At 39.9% G+C, this 18,198-nt stretch overlaps 1 protein-coding gene across 3 annotated transcripts in view; it reads right to left on the bottom strand.

The window, feature by feature from the left end:
- Positions 1-18,198, bottom strand: part of Ltbp1 (latent transforming growth factor beta binding protein 1) — a 379,032-nt gene that overhangs the window by 24,975 nt on the left and 335,859 nt on the right. For all 3 annotated transcript variants that reach the window (XM_028773421.1, XM_028773422.1, XM_028773423.1), the window contains 7 exons: positions 16,722-16,847; positions 12,834-12,977; positions 6,724-6,903; positions 5,262-5,354; positions 3,404-3,532; positions 2,604-2,744; positions 1,553-1,723 (listed from right to left, as the gene is read on the bottom strand). In XM_028773421.1, coding sequence (XP_028629254.1) covers positions 1,553-1,723; positions 2,604-2,744; positions 3,404-3,532; positions 5,262-5,354; positions 6,724-6,903; positions 12,834-12,977; positions 16,722-16,847 — 984 coding nt within the window. The remainder of the gene's footprint in view (positions 1-1,552; positions 1,724-2,603; positions 2,745-3,403; positions 3,533-5,261; positions 5,355-6,723; positions 6,904-12,833; positions 12,978-16,721; positions 16,848-18,198) is intronic.

Here is an 18,198-nt window from a genome sequence, read left to right as displayed (position 1 = left end):
TCCAAAAATTGAATTAACTGAAAATTAATGCCCTTCCCCTCTCGAAGCAATCCCTCCCCTCTTTGCTGTTCTGAGAATATGTACTGATTGTGAATGCCTTTGTCTTGCTCCAACATGCTGGGTTTCAGCTTTAACAAATCAGTTTGAGAAAATGATATATTAAACACTTTCAAGTACCTTCCTTTAAATAAGAAGCAGCCTAGATGGTCAGAAAAGAAACAAACCCTTATCATACAACCTTGCTGCCACCAAACAGCCAGTCAGAAAACACAGTTAGCAGCTAGACATCTTCCAATACCAGGAGAATGAACAGGTGGAGCTCACTCCCAAAACAGAGCAAATATAGATATATACTCCTTTCCTTTATTCTTCTTTTTCTAATCCTTTCTTAATTTTATGACCTTTATTTATTTGTGTGTAAGTGTGTAGGTACGTATGCCACATCACATGTGTGGATGTCAGAGGACCATGTATGGGAGTGTGTTCTGTCCTTCCACACTGTGGAATTTGGAGATTGAATTCAGGTTGTCAGGCTTGTTGGCAAGGGCTTTTACCTGACAAGCCAGCTCTCTTAAACAAGTCGAACATACCCTATTTGAAATGTGTGGGACCAGAAATATTTCAAGGTTTGTAGTTGTGGTGGTTTGCATAAAAATGGTCTCCCATAGACTCATGTGTTTGAATGCTTGCTTCTCAGTTAGTGGATCTGTTTGGGAAGGATTAGAAGGTATGGCCTTGTTAGAGGAAGTGTGTTACTGGATGTGTTTCTCTCATGTCTGTTGCCTATAGATCAAGATATAAAGCTCTCAGCTACTGCTCCAGTACCATGCCTGACTGCTTCCTGTCATGATGATCATAGACAAACCCTATGAAACTATAAAGCAAAACCCCAATTAAATTATAAGAGTTGCCTTGATCATGATGTCTCTTCACAGCAACGAAACAACTAGGTAGATTTTCAAATTTGAAGATCTTTGGACAGACTTTGCCAATTGAGTATCTTTAATCCCCAAATCTGAAGTGCTCTAAAAATCTGAACTTTTTGAATTTTTGGATTAGAGTGCTCCACCAGCATCTCTCATACGAAGTCTGACATCAACGCCTGAACTTCTACCTACATTAATATTTTATAGTATCAGTGCTATTTGCTCTCTCTATTTTAAAAACTGGATTAATTAGATACTGAGTAAGAACAAAATAATGAAATATCTAAAAATATGAATTGTAACACACACACACACACACACACACACACACACACACCATGCCACAGATGGTTAGATTATATTTCTTCAGGTCATTTATCATTCTGGGGGAAAGTAGAATGATGGTTTCAAAATTAATGATGTGGTCTGGCTTGAAGACAAAGGCAAAACAGGAGGCAGATGTTTATATAACTGTATCTTCTACACACACACACACACACACACACACACACACACACACACACACACCTGTGATAAAATAAGATGCAAGGAGAAAGGCTATATGCTAAGGAGATGAAGAAGATGTGCCATAGGCCACTTGAATAATAAACTAAACAGCAGCTCACCTGAGTCCTTCATGGGGCAGAGAGCACACTGCATGCCCCAGGCTTCCCCATACAAACAGCAGCACTCTGTGTATGTCGTCTGCTTGCCTACAAGAGGACGGCTACACACGTACTCCTCACTCAGATGCTCCCAGCACAGATCTTGATAGACATCAGTCTCTTCTATTTGTTCTGAAAGGGAAGACATGGTTCCATGACAATTGCACTGTTGTTCCTATTCCGTCAATGCTGTGGTGGAAGCCAGCAAGCTTCAAAGTTTCCATCCCTACTTCTATGAGCAGCTTCCAAGTCTGGATCCAGCCGGCTCTTTCCACAGATCACATCTGTGTCATCTCCAGCAGAATATTGTTCCATCAGCAGATATTCTGCCTACTTGTGGTGTCCTGGCTGAATGCTTGCCTCCAGAACTTCCTCTCACAATAGAAGGGGCCTGTTACTTTGCTATTCTGTCATGGGCTTCTCATTCTTCTGACCCTGACAACCTCCACCACTTCTTTCTATATTCATGGTTTCCCATGGATGGCCAAACCCTGGACCAGTAATACTTCACGCCAGCAACTTTAATTCTAAACTTTTCACCTTGGATGGAATTTCCTAAATGTGATTATTATACCAATAATCAATGGCATGCCACATGCTCAGAGACTAGTGAGGATTCCTACCCATGCATTCAGGGTTCTCCCCTTTGATGAGCTCCAAACTCTGTTCTGTCCAGCCTTATCTATGTCCTACACCCTGGGCAAACATGACTGTTTTTTTTTTCCTGACTGCACATCTTTCTATGAAGTTTAAGTGTGTTGAACCCTGAGGTGAAGCAGCCTTGCCTCATGCTCAACCACTCTGTATCCCGATGCCCACTTAATGAGTACCAAGTATTACATCTTCACATTAGCCAAATGTACCACATTATTTCTCGTCGGAGCTCTTAACTTCTTCAAGATAACCAAGGAACTAGCATCCCTATTTTTGAGCAATTCCCATTTTAACTAAGATGACAATCTTGAGCATTTGTCTAGATAGATAGACATTTGTATCTCATATCCAAACCTACCATTTGACTCAGTTGGTTGCACACATCTCTTCTCAGAGGCATCCAGGACCATTGGATGGGTGCAAAAGCAGTTGTAAGAGCCCTCTGTATTAACACACTGGCCATCAATACAACTGTTAGGGTCTTGACATTCATCCATATCTTAAGAGAAAAGAAAATCAGCAATCATTTGTGTTTTATACAGTCATCAAAGTTAACACGATGCTAAATTCAGTTCAGATATCAAGAGCTGCCACTTTTGAATGAGGAGACCCCCTGTAACTGGAAAGACAGAGTCACTGAGGAAAAACCATGTTGCTGCTGCTGCTATTAAATATGGAAAGAAAATATAGAGAAATGGGACATGCTTAGAAAAACTTAAAATAAAATGCCATTTTTCAATACTTTAAAAGTTATCTCCTTATGCTATGTTTTTTCTCCTAGAGGACATGGTTTTCGGCTTAAGCATTAAAGTCTGCACAAGTGCTTAAAAATGTCCTCAGCCTGTATGAACTGACTGTTGAAACAGGAGGTTTTACAGACCAAAAGAACACTGCAGTCATATTGGTGACCTGGATTTTTATACCACAATGAATATTAACTCTTTTCCTGATATCCATTCAAATACAAGGACAAAAAGTTTTTATTTCTCAAATCTTGCTCAAGAAAGAGAGCCACAAGACACCTATGCATTTTTTAAAGACATCACTTAGATTCAGACATGATTTAGATGACATCATTTTTTTTTTACTACATAGCATTACTTCGCTTTTATCTGTGTACTTTCCAAGCATACCTTACTATATTCTTTTAAAGCTTACCAAAACACTGTAATTTGACAGGATCATAGTATGTCCCTTGCTTACAGTAGCACTCATACCCAGGCTGAGTGTTCAAACAGTAACCATTTTTGCAGATTTCCTCTCCAAACAGCAGGCACTCATCAGCATCTACGGGAGACAATGGAGAAATAGAGATAGGCTTTGGGTTTTTGGTTACAAAGAACCTAACTCATATCTGGTTTCAGGTTGGATATTATTATGTTCAAAAGAATCTTACAGACATAGAATATAAAATTATTATATAATTAGGCCCGATCAACAGACACAGAACCATGATCACATGTGGTCCTAGTGCCACTCATCCTTGATGAGCTCGTCTGTGGATTCTACGGTGGCTCTCAGAACCTGCCCCAGCATAGCCTTCGAGAAATGAGCCTTTCTCTCTGTGACATATGCTGCCATATTTCCTAAATGAGATGTACAAACTTGCCAAGAACAATTTGATGGAGCACAAAGAAGTCTTTTCTGGGGAGGGAGTTAAACTCATGGAATTGCAAGTAATAAAGGAGATTGGCAGACCTGCTTCCCCCATAGAAATTGTGGCCTCTTGGCCACAGATGTCTCTAGGATCTTTTGGACATAACTAGACCCACCAGTGTACTTAGATCCAAAGGATGAGTGAGATAATCTATGTAAAGCATTTGGGACAGTCTGGGGTTGCCTATTCAAGCAGTTCAAAGCCCATATCACCCAGTTCTCCTTTTGAAGACTGCCAACCCCATGAAAGACCTGTTCAAGTTTACACAAGTGGAAAGTGGCAGAGCCAAGCACAGACCATGTGGCCGTGAATGTCTGAGTCCTGTCCTTCCATCAGTCACAGAACAGTCAGGAGGAGGAACTGGGTTTTATCTATAAGAGAGGATGGCCTTATAGCAAAATTTAGGTTCATAACATGAAGTGAAATTTAACTTCATTCCTGTAAAAATATAGTATGTGATATTTATGAGCTTGAAAGCCATTCAACACATGCTGCAGACCAAGTCTCTTAATCCGGTTGGACAAAGACATGGATGTATTTTAAAAACACAAGTGGAATTTCTTATCCAGCTACTGAGTTAGTCTATACTGTTCAAATACTAGCTTTCCAAAAATGGATGGATAATAAAACCATTTTCAAAGTCTTTTTTCCAGCCACTTTCCAGTTTTCAATATTAAACTGTAATGGAAATAAAACCACCTTATATATAGTAGGTCATAATAATATCTCTAACATGGATTGTCAAAAGTCAGCAAGTGAGAAATGTTTTTATATCTAAATATTCAACAGAATAAACAGATGATACACAGCAGTGCTAGAGATATAAAACAGCTACTGATGTTTCCTCATTTTTCCAATCATCACAATGAATCTGTAGCCATTAGAAAAATATTGTAGGAAAAATAGGACGGGCTATTAAAAAAGCAAGAAGCTTAGCTCTCTAGCTAATCATAATGGGTGGCATGATAATCAAACATACATGTCTATGGTTTATATAATTTGGAGTGTATGTCTAGGGTGAAAGAATATGTCCTGACTATTATATCTTATGGTAAGCAGTTAGGCACATATTATTTCATTGAAAGCTCATTGCACTTCTGAGAACTTTCCTGTTTCAGAGATGAACAGCGGGGAAACTCAGAAGGTTAAGTGACCCCTCAAGGCCATGAAGCCTCTGCTCTTCTGACCCCAAATCACAGGTTTGTCCAGCATCCACAAAGACCTTCCTCCAGGGGTGGAAAAAAGGGCTCAGTTACCAGTTTCCATGGCCCAGCAGAAATCTATCACTGTGTAACCCAAGCCAGGCTCCCACCAGAGTGACTGACACGTGTTGGAAACTCGTGTGCATTTGACTCTGACCTTTGTAGTTCTCGCCATCGATGTCGATGTCGTAAGAGGATTCTCCAGCAGGGACAAAACCTTTCCCTCTAGGGCACATTTCCGTGAACTCAGCTGATTTTAAGAGAGACAAAACCAAATAAAACAATGAATTGAAAAAGGAAACAAAGATTCAGTATTTCCCTGAGTGCAGGTTTTTTTTTTTTTTTGTTTTTTGTTTTTTGTTTTTTGTTTTTCGAGACAGGGTTTCTCCGTGTAGTTCTGGCTGTCCTGGAACTCACTCTGTAGACGAGGCTGGCCTCGAACTCAGAAATCCGCCTGCCTCTGCCTCCCAAGTGCTGGGATTAAAGGCGTGCGCCACCACCGCCCGGCTTGAGTGCAGGTTTTTAATCCAGCTTTATCTTCTCAGATTTAGAAACTTTAAAACACTCAAGCAATAAATCCAGCATGGTCTCAAAAACATGGGTTAGGTGAGAAGACATCCAGTGACTTCAGAAGTTAATTTGCTTGTTTGTTTGTCTGCTTTTTGCGACAGAGTCTTCCTGTGTAGTACGGGCTAGCCTATGATTTTCTAGGCAGTCCAAGCTAGCCTTAAACTCACAGAGATCTGCCTGCCTCTGCTTCCTGGGTACTTGAATTAAGGTTGTGTACCACCATGTTTGGCAATGTATCATATATTTTTTAAACCTCCCACTTTACCCATGTTTTATTTGACAGCACGACTGCTCTTTTGCACTACTGTGGTAGTTAGTGCTTTGAAGGTTTAATAAGAGATCATGAAGCAAAAGTTTGGCTTACACACACACAAGTTGTACTGATTGATAATGCTGTCCAAAGTGCAAAATAAGATGAATCTGGAGAGCTAAGAGATGGCTCATTATTAAGTGTTCCTTAATCAGGGGGACAGAAGTTTGGATCCCAGCACTGACCTAGCAACCTATGTGGTCTACCTATGTCTATATCTCCAGCTCCAAGGAGGTGTTATCTTCTAGCCTAGCTGAGAAAACCTGAGTCCAAGGTTCAGAGAGAGACTCTGCCTCAAAAAAAAAAATAGGCACAAAATGATGGAGAGGACACTTGGTTCCAAGTACAAAATGGGCACATTCAGCTTCACATCTGCTCTCTCTCTCTCTCTCTCTCTCTCTCTCTCTCTCTCTCACACACACACACACACACACACAAATAAACAAATAAAATAGCTCTTATTTTAAACAGAATAAATCTGAATTATCTTCCACAGCATCTACAGATCCTGACATAACAGTACATCCTATGACAGACAGAATTTAAAAGTTCATATGGAGGTAGGATGAGGGCTAAGGCTTGGCTTGAGTGGAGTTCACCAAAAGACAGACTAATTTAAGTCATGAAGACAGTGAATGTTATTTCTGGACTTCAAAGCCTTAACCAAAAGATACTCATTCCCAGGCTCATGAACACCAAGTGACAAGGCAGTGTGGACATGCTAGTGAGCAGATCTTACCAGTCCCCTGGACCGGGCAAGGGAAGATCTCACAGTTGTCTCCCCAGCCAGCACCCGACGTACAGCAGCACTCTTGTTTGGTGACATTGGGGGCCAGCACGTTATCACAAAGACTGGCATCATTGAGGTTATAATAGCACTCTTTCTTCTCTTCTCTGGGCTGATGATCCACACCTGAATCTAAAGAGTACAGAGAAAGAGTATTGGTGAGACCATAAAGTAAAAACCATGACAGGACAGAGACCAAAGGCATATGTCCCTTACATGTCCTTGACACCAGACCATTTTCCACTGTTGGAGTCAGATACTCCTGATTTAAGACAAAAAAACGCACTTGAGTCCTGTATTTGGTAGGTTTCTAACACACCCCAGAGTGTAAATCTGTCAAAACCATTTCCTTTTACGTTAACCAATTACTTTTTTTCTTGTAAATTTGGCTGTGAGCACAGTTTCCATATCTGCTTTTTTGCCAACCCAGGGCCTTTCTTTACAGAGCTGTAACACCTACTTAAATCACGGAAACTTTCCCCAACATGGGGCCACACGTAATAATTAACCCTTCTGTAATTATTTGGATCAACCATGCTCCACGTCAGTTCTGAACCACGCACAGTGGAAGATACAGAGAAAATCACTGCAGTAACCTGCAGCCCCTAAAACAACCTTCATCACTGAAAACCTAGTTAAACAATGCAAATGCATAACTCAGAAGGAAGCTGGGAGCTGCAGCAAAGTTTCAGTGTAAGACTGAAAGTCTGGGTTCGGATTCTGCATTTTTCTCTATGACAATACACCTACAGGGTGATATGAAAGACTGTAAGTGATAAAAAACAGAGTCTACTCATTTTCAGAAAATAAATATAAATAAGATGATGATCAGGTTTGAATTGTCTCCATATCCTTGATCAGTATATTGTGACAGGGCTTGGAGAGTAATATGACTTCTCCCACTAAGTGCTATAGAGTCCTAATGATTGACTATGGTCCACTTTTATTTTTATCAGTTGTGGTTTTCATTTTATACTGCACAAAATAAGAACTAACAAAGGCTATCATGGTAACTTAGCACATTGTCAGTGCAATGTTTTCATCAGAACCCTACCATTTCTGAATAGTAGGTCCAAAGAAACCACAAAAGAGAATACTGACCAGTGAGGAGGAGGCTAAGAATCCAACACAGTCTTACATACTTTTGAAGTTGGTAGGTCAAGATATAAGGGATATTTAATGAGTTATTTTCACAATTGTTTCCTATGTAATGGTTCTGTCAGAGACAAGTTAACCATGAAGTTCGATAATACAGTCAGCAATTTAAGGCCATGTCTAAAGCAAAAGTTCATAAAATGCCATCAGGATTTTGCCTGATGCCAACTGCCTGCCTTCCTCTTATGAAACAAGCAAAGACTCAGACAGACCTTCCAAATCCATGCTACTCTCCTGGCAGAGTGCCAACAAGAACACCAAAGATCCTTCTAGAACTTTATCTGATGACTCTCTCTTGGACAGAATTTGGCCTTGGACTTTAACCTGGTATGTACAGTGGGTGATACTCAACCAAGACCAGGAATATAGAAGAAGAATAAAATGTAGGTTCCTATGTGCCAGTTATGAAGTGGTTTCAAATTGTGTGTGTTGTATATGTATGTGTGTGTGTGAGAGAGAGAGGGCAGGGGAGAGAGAGAGAGAGAGAGAGAGAGAGAGAGAGAGAGAGAGAGAGAGAGAGAAAGAGAGAGAAAGAGAAACTGGGTAAACCCATCACCTCCCTTGTCCACTTTCTTCACATGTATGTGCAGAATGGACTTCTATATTGCCTGTTTTGATGGAAGGCATCTTGGTTAGAAGGGCTCCAAGCTTTAGGAGCAGAGTTATTAGGGAAAAGTAAGAATATCTAATTTTAAATCATTATTAAATCAATTCCAGAGACCTTATAGGAAAATTTACAAATGTTTTTCACAATATTTTCAATAAATTTTCAATGTTACTATTCAGTTTTATTCACTTACTTTATTCAGCAAGCCTAAAATGGGAGCTATTAGGCAATGTATTGAAAATATAAATCAGAAAAGCAACAGTTTTATAGATGAAGTTTACTTTATAGTTTGTACCTAAAAGAAAAATCAATAATATTTTCCTTGTATGTAAAGTTAGAGTATGTCTGATTATTTTTAATAAGTAATATTATATAGAAGATCCTAAATGTTGATAATAAAAAAGCAGGGTTCATTTTAAATCAAAGCATGACAAATTATATGTATATACATGCATATATAATTTATATGCATATATATAGTAAACATTGTTTTGTGTTCTTTTTTTAACATTTAGATCACAGAAACTAAGACATAAAATTATCATTGTGTCTTGACTTGCACTGGAAGGAGGAACAGAGATTATTACATAAGAGAAATGATCAACAATACAATTGTATTATTCAGCTTTTTTCTCCCAAATCCTGCTTTTATTTTCTTTCCAAGCTGTTTGAGAGTTCAGTGTTTACACAGCTGAAATGGAGAGTCAGACAAGCCTTCATCCATGTTGGATGGAAACACAAATTCTTTTTCAAAAACTGGTCCACAAAGGTCATTCTGGGAAAAAAGAAATACAACATCCGCATCTTCCTGACTTTCAAACAGTCAACTTCCTGGGGCATTTTTCCATTGGAGTAAACATCTCTGATCATGTGTGTATATGCGTGTGTGTGTGTGTGTGTGCACATATATATGTGTGTGTATATATATATGTATTTATACACATATGTATACATATGCATACATACACATAAGGTGGGTTTTTTTTTTGTTTTTAATTCCTGTGAGTTTAGACCTGTGTTGTCAGGAGCAGAGAGATTCCACTGGAGAGTGACTTTCTGAGGTCAAATCAATGCCTGTGAAATGTGTTACGAGGGAAGCACATGGCAGCTCCTTTTCTTACAGACTGTCAGTAAAAGTGCCCCTGCCACATCACATGTCAACGACTTCTAAGAAACATTATGTCGCCTCTGGTATTTTTGGATTTGATTTTTCTTATTTGAATTTGTTACCAGGCCTACCTATCATTAGTGTATGAAAATCAATTTGCACATCTTCAGCCTAGCAGTATGTATGGGAACAGCAAAAATATCACCATGGTTTTGACATTTTTACATTGATGTTTCTTTCTGTTTGGTTTTGGTGGCAGGGATCTGCAGGACCCTGTGAAAGCTAAGCAAGTGTTCTGTCACTGAACTACACCCTAAGCTTCAGGTGGTTCTGTTTTAAAAGAAGTGTTACTAAAGCTGTTTCATGAGAGACACAGAGTAATCACAGGTTGAGGCAGGTAATGACATCCTCACCTTCTGCAGGACAAAACTCAGGTTGGCACTGAGTGTCCAACCTTGGGATGTTATGTCTTAGTATAACAAGTTTCTTGGGTTTGTTCTGCTTTTCCTTTTTCTTTATTCTCTTTGAGATAAATGAGGAGAGGGTCTAGACAAGCTTTGCTGGTGTGGTCATCTGTCCAGCCTCCTACATGAACATGACTCTCTGCTCTGTACCGGAAGTGGCTGCTGTGCTTGGGACCACTCTTTTGGCTTATCTGATGAAGGGGTGCATATTCACTTATAAAGGCTGTTTTCTTTTTTTGTCTTTCCTACATGCATCTGATCCTAGAGTCTGTGGATGGGGTGAGAGACTATATAAATGTTTTTACTTCATTTGTTTAATGTGGAAATGGTTCTTTATGTTCACTTTCCTTTGTATTTACAGTATATTCTGAAGGTCTCCATGGACTCTTTGCCTCTAAACTGCTTACACACAGTCACAATTCTGAAGGTCTTCAAGAGCTAACCTTCTCCATACCCTTTAGAGACAGCCGATCACAATGACCAAAGAGTAATGTGGCAGAGGAGTATTTGGAGAGTTGTCATTGCTACAGTTGCTTATAGTCCTGAAGGGATCTATTAATTAATCAAGCTTTGCAGAGTGGCAATGTTCAGGAAAGGACTTATTAAAAAATGACCCAGGAAACTCAATCCTCTTCTTTAGTTTGAAAATGACACCAGCCATTTTTGTTTTAAATCTCTTCATATGTTTGAGAGTAAGGCAGCTCTAGGGCATCATTTCATCACATAGAAATATGGAAGTTAAGAAATGCAGACACAGAGACGCAGACACAGAGATGCACACACAGCGTTTTCCTAGTATGCTCACTCAAGAACTTGCAGAACGAGGAGAAAGGTGTAATTTGTTTTTGAAAGTGGGACTCAGGAAAGGGCTGCAGAGAATTCTACAAGTCACTGACAACAGGAATGTGGAGGAAAAAGTAAGACCTCCAAAAGGAGGTACACTTAGACGTAAAAGATAAATATGGCATCTAGAAAGCAAAGCACAAAATGAATCACTTAAGAAAACAAACCAACACAGTTCCTATTCACTCTCTGTTCTGTTTCTATGATACAGGATGTCTTCTAGGTAGCCGAGGCTGGCCTCAAATTTGTGATCCTCCTGCCTTAGCCTCCTAAGTGTTGGCACCAAGGCATATACCACCAGAGGTTCTACTCAAAGAGACCAGTGTGATGTGGTGTCCGGTCAGAAAGCTGTGTGTAATAGGACGGAGAGGCTACAGGTGGACACTACTCACACCTAACTCACGATGCAAACAACAGGTTGGATAAGGCTATCAGAGTAGGCTGCCTGGCAGACATGACATGTGAACTTAGTTTTAGAAAGACAGATTAAGAATTTTTTTAAAAAAAAGCCCCAAATTAAAGTATGATTGGGTCATAAAAAGCAAACTATCTCTGTATTTGTGTGGACAGAATGAAGTGAGGTGGGAGGGGTCCACAGAAGGAGTTTTACCTAGGAAACTAGGATACCTGGTAATTCTATAGAATGCTGGATGATCCTGAGAGATAAAGATGGTACAGAAATGTATTAACAGGTATACAGTGGTGTGCCAGGTGATGGGTATAAAGATCCTGGCATGGGTGCTGGAATACTGAGAGAATCCTCTGAGGACCTTGTATTTAAAAAGCATGAGCTAAATAGTAGTCAGAATATTTTTCTGATGGAGAACTTAGAAGACACTAGAAAGATGATGCCTAAAACATTGGCCATAAAAGACCCTGCAGCACTCCTCCTGGATTTGGGTTTCATGTTGTAGGCTGTGGTGAATGATTAATTTATCTGGAAGGCTGTCAATTCTCCATTTCAATACATGCAGTGACAACATGGTCTAAATCAAATTTTAAACAAATGTAAACATGGCAACTCTCTAGGCCAACTTCTGAAAAAAAAAAAAACCTCAAGAATTCCAAGTGGAAGTCTTTGTAGACCCTGAGAGACCCATATATATGTTGCTTTTAATTTAGAGAAGTGTCAGGGTAAGTTTCTCCAACATCCAAGAAAGAAGGGTTACGCAACTTGGTGAGGCAAAGCCGTGTTAAACACTAGCTGGTAGTTTTCTAGGTCTTAGGCGGTTCTCAGCAATGTCCTCATCATTTTGAATCCTTTACACATAGTGTTGCTAGGTTGGAAAGAACACTAAAGGCCATTTAACCCAAAATGTCATCACCTGTATCCTTATTTTACTGATAAGGCACAAGAAGAATAAAGACATGGAAGCGACCTGTGCTTGATAGTTTTATGTCAACTTGGCATGAGCTGAAATCATCTATGAGGATGGAACCTCAATTAATATAAACCCCCATAGGATCAGCCTACTGTAGACAAGCCTGTAATGAATGAGGGTCGAGGGCCCAGCTCATTGAGAGCAGGGCTACCCCTGAGCTGGTGGTCCTGGGTTCTATAAGAAATCAGGCCAAGAAAGCTATGGGGAGTAAGCAAGTAAGCAGTACCCCTCCATGGCTTTTGCATTGGTTCCTGTCTCCAGGTCTCTTCCTGTTCTGACTTCTGTCAGTGATGGAAGTATAAGCTGAAATAAACCCTTTTCTCCCCAGGTTGCTTTGGTCATGGCATTTCATCACTGCAATAGTAACCCTAACTAAGATACTCCCATAGGCAGGATTGTGTTGGGATATGTCCTGTCTCACCTCCAGAATATATAGCCTAAGCCTGGGTCAGCCCCATCCCGAGAGGACCCTCCAACCCCTACACAGTACCACTGGGACCTACCTTCGGTGACCCGGGATCGACACTGCCCTGTCATGGGGCTGTATTCCTGGGTCTCATCGGCACACACACACAGGAAGGACCCTTCCACGTTTTCACAGAAAGCTTCCCCACATACACCACTGAGCAGCTCACATTCGTTCACATCTGGAAAAGGGAGCACAGATGAAGTAAGGCATGTGCCTCTCTCCTGACAGCACTTTACCAGCCATGCCAGGGCTAGCCGTGGCTTCTGAAAACGAGTTGCTCTCTAGTGAGCCCCCAACCTCATCTTTCCCAGGGAAGGACCCCTGCAGATAGAGCTGCACAATTTGGTCTGGACAAAAAAACACAAGGACAAGGTTCAAAACTCCAATTGTAGTTTTAAGAAAAAGCCTGGAGTCTCACTGGGAGTATCTTGGGAGTCCTTTGACTATCCAGCATTGTCTTCCTTGATAGTCAGTATATTGAACACACAAATGACCCAAAGCTCTATACGTGTACCTTTTGTTTTGTTTTGTTTTGTTTTGTTTTGTTTTGTTTTTGAGACAGGGTTTCCTTGTGTAGCTTTGGCTGGTCTAAAACTCATTCTGTGGACCAGACAGACCTCAAACTCACAAAATCCACCTGCCTCTGCTTCCTGAGTGCTGGGATCAAAGGTGTGTACCACCACCACCACCTCTTAATTCAAGAAAAACCCAGAAGTACGGGCTCTCTGGCAATCAAAACTTAGATTTAAAATGTAAGGTTTTAAAAACATACTTACATGTCTGGAAATACATTTCAGCCTAAATTAATAAAAGAATTTGGATTGCAGGGCACAAATGAATATTCGTTAGGGCACATTACTCATTCAGGTGAAACCAACTGGTCCAGTAACTAATGACCAATTCTACTGTCTTGTCTTAGGCTGTTGATGTCCACAGTACAACCTTGCTGAATGTTTCCTTTATCTATTCTTAAATCCATATAAAATTAAAGCAAAGTCACGAGATCTGTTTAACACAAATCTGTCATCCATAGCCCATAAAGAAAGGCTATTTATTCATTTGACTTTGTCCTAGAGCACCATTTGCCTTTCTGCTCCTAACATGTTTGACTGGTGACCTCCTCAGTCAGCAAAGCACCCAACTTGACTCTGAAATTTTCACAGCTCAGCTATATTAACACACATAAACACCAGCTTTCATAAGCATGTCATGAGAATTTTTACCGAGTTTAAAAATGTGAGTAACTCTTCACATTTTTTACTCTTCACAAGAGTGAGTAATTCTCCAACTCTTCCAGGAGGGGGAAAATCTTTTTGTCACTTGTATATCTAGGTTTTGTTTTTCAGGGAGGGGAAGGTTTGTGGATCTTGAAATTTCAGAACATTGCCCAACTTTTCCATCTCACTTTGTTCATAGACAAATATAAACCCAGTAACCTGAGTTCCACTTATTAAAAAGATACAGTACCATAAAGCAAAGTGGAATGGAAACATTTATCAACATGGTCATAATTTCCATCAGAAAGGCTGACTAGAAATTGGCCAGTCCACAGTTATTATTTTTAGGTACATAATATCAAATGAAAATTCTACTTTCCAACTCATACTATCAGCATGGCTCTTGTAATCTCTCCCATCAGACTCCATTATTTGACCAAGAGGTATGTCTCAGCTGTACACACAGCCCAGGTCCTCAGGGACCCCATGTGGGAGCATAATCTTGAGGCAGGTAGCCCCAGCCCCTCCTTCATAGAAGATAGAGTCAAGTTGAGGATATTAGTAAGAAAACCCTACAAGCTTCAAAGAATGGTGGGGATTAAAGGGAAATTTCCACAGAAACATGGGATACTGATTCTTCTACGGAGGGGTATGTTAGAAAAATGTCAAGTGAATCTTGATCCAAATGATGAACAAATGATGGGGGATGGGAACAAGCCCAAGCAGAGGAAATAGCACAACCAGAGATTGGACACAAGGTAGATTCATCTCTGAAATGCTATATGGTATTCTTTGAGGAGAAGTGCATATATAGTAAGTATGCAGTTACCATCTCTTTAAAAATATTTATTATTACTTTATTATTTCATGTATATGGATCTTTTGCTTCTATGCATGTCTGTGCATGATGTAAATGCCTGGTGCCCTGAGAAGTCATAAAAGAATGTCAAACCCCTATAACTATAGCTAGAGATACAGATCATGGTAAATCAGTATATGGGTACTCAGAATTGAGCCTACGTCCTCTAGAAGAGCAGCCAGTGCTTTTAATCACAGAGTCATCTCTCTAGTTAATATCTCTTCAACAATGATAAGAAAACAAACAAAAAGTGATATCTGTTGAGCTTATCAAAATACCAGACAACATCCCTTCTCTCTGGGTGCTGTTCTTTGTGCCAGATTGGAAAGTCAATATGCTTCAGAACAAACAGCAGGCAGGTGCTTTGGAGCTCTGTGGAGTCAACATCCAATATTTCAATATTAAACAATTAAACAGCATATACTGATTGCTTGCTGTAGACTAAATGTTATGTCCAGGGGAGATTAACCACAGTGGAAGGAGCAAGTGACAGCCAAGCAAATGAGTGACCAATGACAACAACAAGCAGCCAAATGTTGCTGGCACATGAAATCTGAGGAGGTGTGAAGATAGGAAGATAAGTAGGGGTCACAGCAAGGGCTGTGGGTCAAAATGTAAGCAAATGCCACTAGTATTTTATTGGTACTGTGGATTGAACACAGGCAATCCTCTTATATTTTATGTATCCCCTTTACCACTAAACTACGTCTTTAGTCTTCTGCTTGTTTATTTGTTTGTTAAATTTTGGGTTGGAAATGGAGTCTTGTTATTCAAACTGGCCTTCACACATTGGAAATCCTATGGCTTCATCCTCCAGAGCAGTTGTAATTATAAGCCTGTGCTACCAGGCCTGGCCACATCCACATGAGACAGCACCATAGCATCATCTTAACTGTATTGTTAAACAGCTGTGTTTCCTTGTAATTCTTGAATAGCAACATGTGGTTTTTGATTAGCTGTTGTTTATGCAAATTTGTGAAAACTACATTACTGCTTCCTAAATATTTTTCTGTAATTAGGGATTAACTGGATTTCTATAATTAATACCAGAGAATCTGTTACAAGTGATATAATCAAGTCTCTAGGACATTTTGCTGTCTGGGTCAGGTCTGGATGGTAAAGAAATTGATGTTTGACTGGCAATTGTCAAAGCAAGCAAGCAAGTCACTGTCTTCGCCTTGACTGCCACCTGCCTTGTGGTAAGCACAGTTCTTTTCTCTACTCAGAAGAGTAAACAAAAAGCTCCATAATCTGTGAAGTTAGAAATTCTCTAGCTCCTTCCCTTCCCCATGAACGTGTGTTTCGTAACAAGTTTGCAGGAATCACAGCTGATCAGAATATGAAATATGCGCTCTCCACTATGAGCTTGTGTTGGACTCTGGGACATGGATGACATGTGAGCTTTGCCAGCCCTGTCTCTCCTATAACAGTTGTATAATTGGAAGTATTGTTGTGCTGGTGTCATTCCCAGAAGCGGTAGCTCATGCCAGCACCATCCTTCAACACGCTGTTTAAGGAGGCGCATATCAAAGACAAGCAACCTGTTCCACGTGGAACGTCATTACCTGGGGATGGGAGACTACACAGATCGACACTCAGGTTTAAGCAGATGTCCTTTAACAAGAGCCTTACATAACATGCTTCTTTCTTGATGTCTCTAACCACTTTGGAGGCCAAAGGACAAATCATTTTCACAATCTCAAATCGTATGATAAAAATGAAACCATGGTGAAAAGTTTCCTGCTTAAATTTTCCTAGTTTTGATAGCGTTCATTTTGTTTGGAAAAGACATATGAAACACGATGAGGTGGGGGAGGGGGAGACAAAACAAAAACCAAAAACTCACCCACACACCCTTGCCCATCCTGTGGGGCTTGAAAGCCCTGATAACAGAGGCAGCGGAAAGAGCCGGCTGTGTTGTCACAGAAGCCGTGACTGTCACACACAGTGTTGTTAACACATTCATCAATATCTGCAAAAAAGATATTGAACGTCAGACAGGAAATGAGCACAGACTGACAAACACCAGGTATGAAATGGATAAAGCCAACACACCCCGTACAGCAGGGTTAAACAAGAGGATTGTGTTTACACAGACAGAGCTTCGAAAACATCTTACATGTTACTCAAATGTTTTGATGAAAATGGTTTAGTCGCTAAAATACCGGAGTCTATGGGAAAACATTGACTTTTCCGCAGGAAATACTTTCACATTGAACTGACTGCCATGATTAGCCACGGTCACTATTTCCTAAATGGTTTCAAGTCTTTATTTTCAAAGACAGCTTTATTTTCCTACAGAGTAAAGTGCTGTCTGCCACCTCTTAAAACTCTTTTTTTAACTAGTATATTGTCATTATAATGGACTTCTTGGTAACAAGGCCAATGTATGTGTATCTCATTCTCTGTTTATATAGGCCCTCACATCACCCTCTCTCAGGTCTCTCTTTCTATCCCCAAACAGTTACTCTTCAACTTCTACCTCTTTAAAGAAATATATAGGTTCTGCATATGAGAGAAATTAGCTGATATTTTTCTTTCTAAGCCTGGCTTATTTTAAGTAACATGACAAACTCCAGGTCCCAACTATTCCTGAAAATGACATACTTTCTTTCTTTCTATGGCTGAATAAAAATTCTGATATATATATATATATATATATATATATATATATATATATATATATAATATCTTCTTCCATTTATCTGTTAACAGACAACAAGGCTGATTGTATGACTTGGCCACTGTGACTAGTGCTGCAATAAACATGGGTATTGTCTATCCGTCCAATATACGAATATGGATATGTCCAAATATGTTGTGTGTTGACTTAGGGTTTTATGGGTATATAGTCATTATGTTTGGGTAATATAGTAGTTCTATTTTTTGAGGAGCCTCCAAATGGACTTCCACAGTGGCCATACGATTTTACATTCCCACTGGGAGTATATAAGGAATCCTCACTCTCCACTCTCTGTATCTTTGCAGTATTTGCTATTTGTTTTCTTGACAATAGCCTTTCTAAGCCAGGTAATATGGAATCACAATGTTTTAAAAAGGTACTTATTTACTTCCACGTATATGAGAGTTTTGCCTGTATGTATGTATGTATGTTTGTATACCATGTGGATACAGTGCCCACAGAGGCCAGAAAAGGGCATCAGGCTTCCTGAACCTGTAGTTGCATGTGGTTGTGAGTCTCCATGTGAGTGTTGGGAATTGAACTCGGTTTTCTGAAAGAGCAACCTGTGCTCCTAACCACTGAGCTATCTCTCCAGCCCCCTCAATGCAGTTCCTGTGCCACTTTTTTGGGATATGGTAAA

The sequence above is a fragment of the Grammomys surdaster genome, unplaced genomic scaffold, assembly GCF_004785775.1.
Source record: "Grammomys surdaster isolate TR1022 unplaced genomic scaffold, NIH_TR_1.0 227, whole genome shotgun sequence".
Lineage (NCBI taxonomy): Eukaryota > Metazoa > Chordata > Mammalia > Rodentia > Muridae > Grammomys > Grammomys surdaster.
This window is presented reverse-complemented; position numbering and strand designations above follow the sequence as displayed.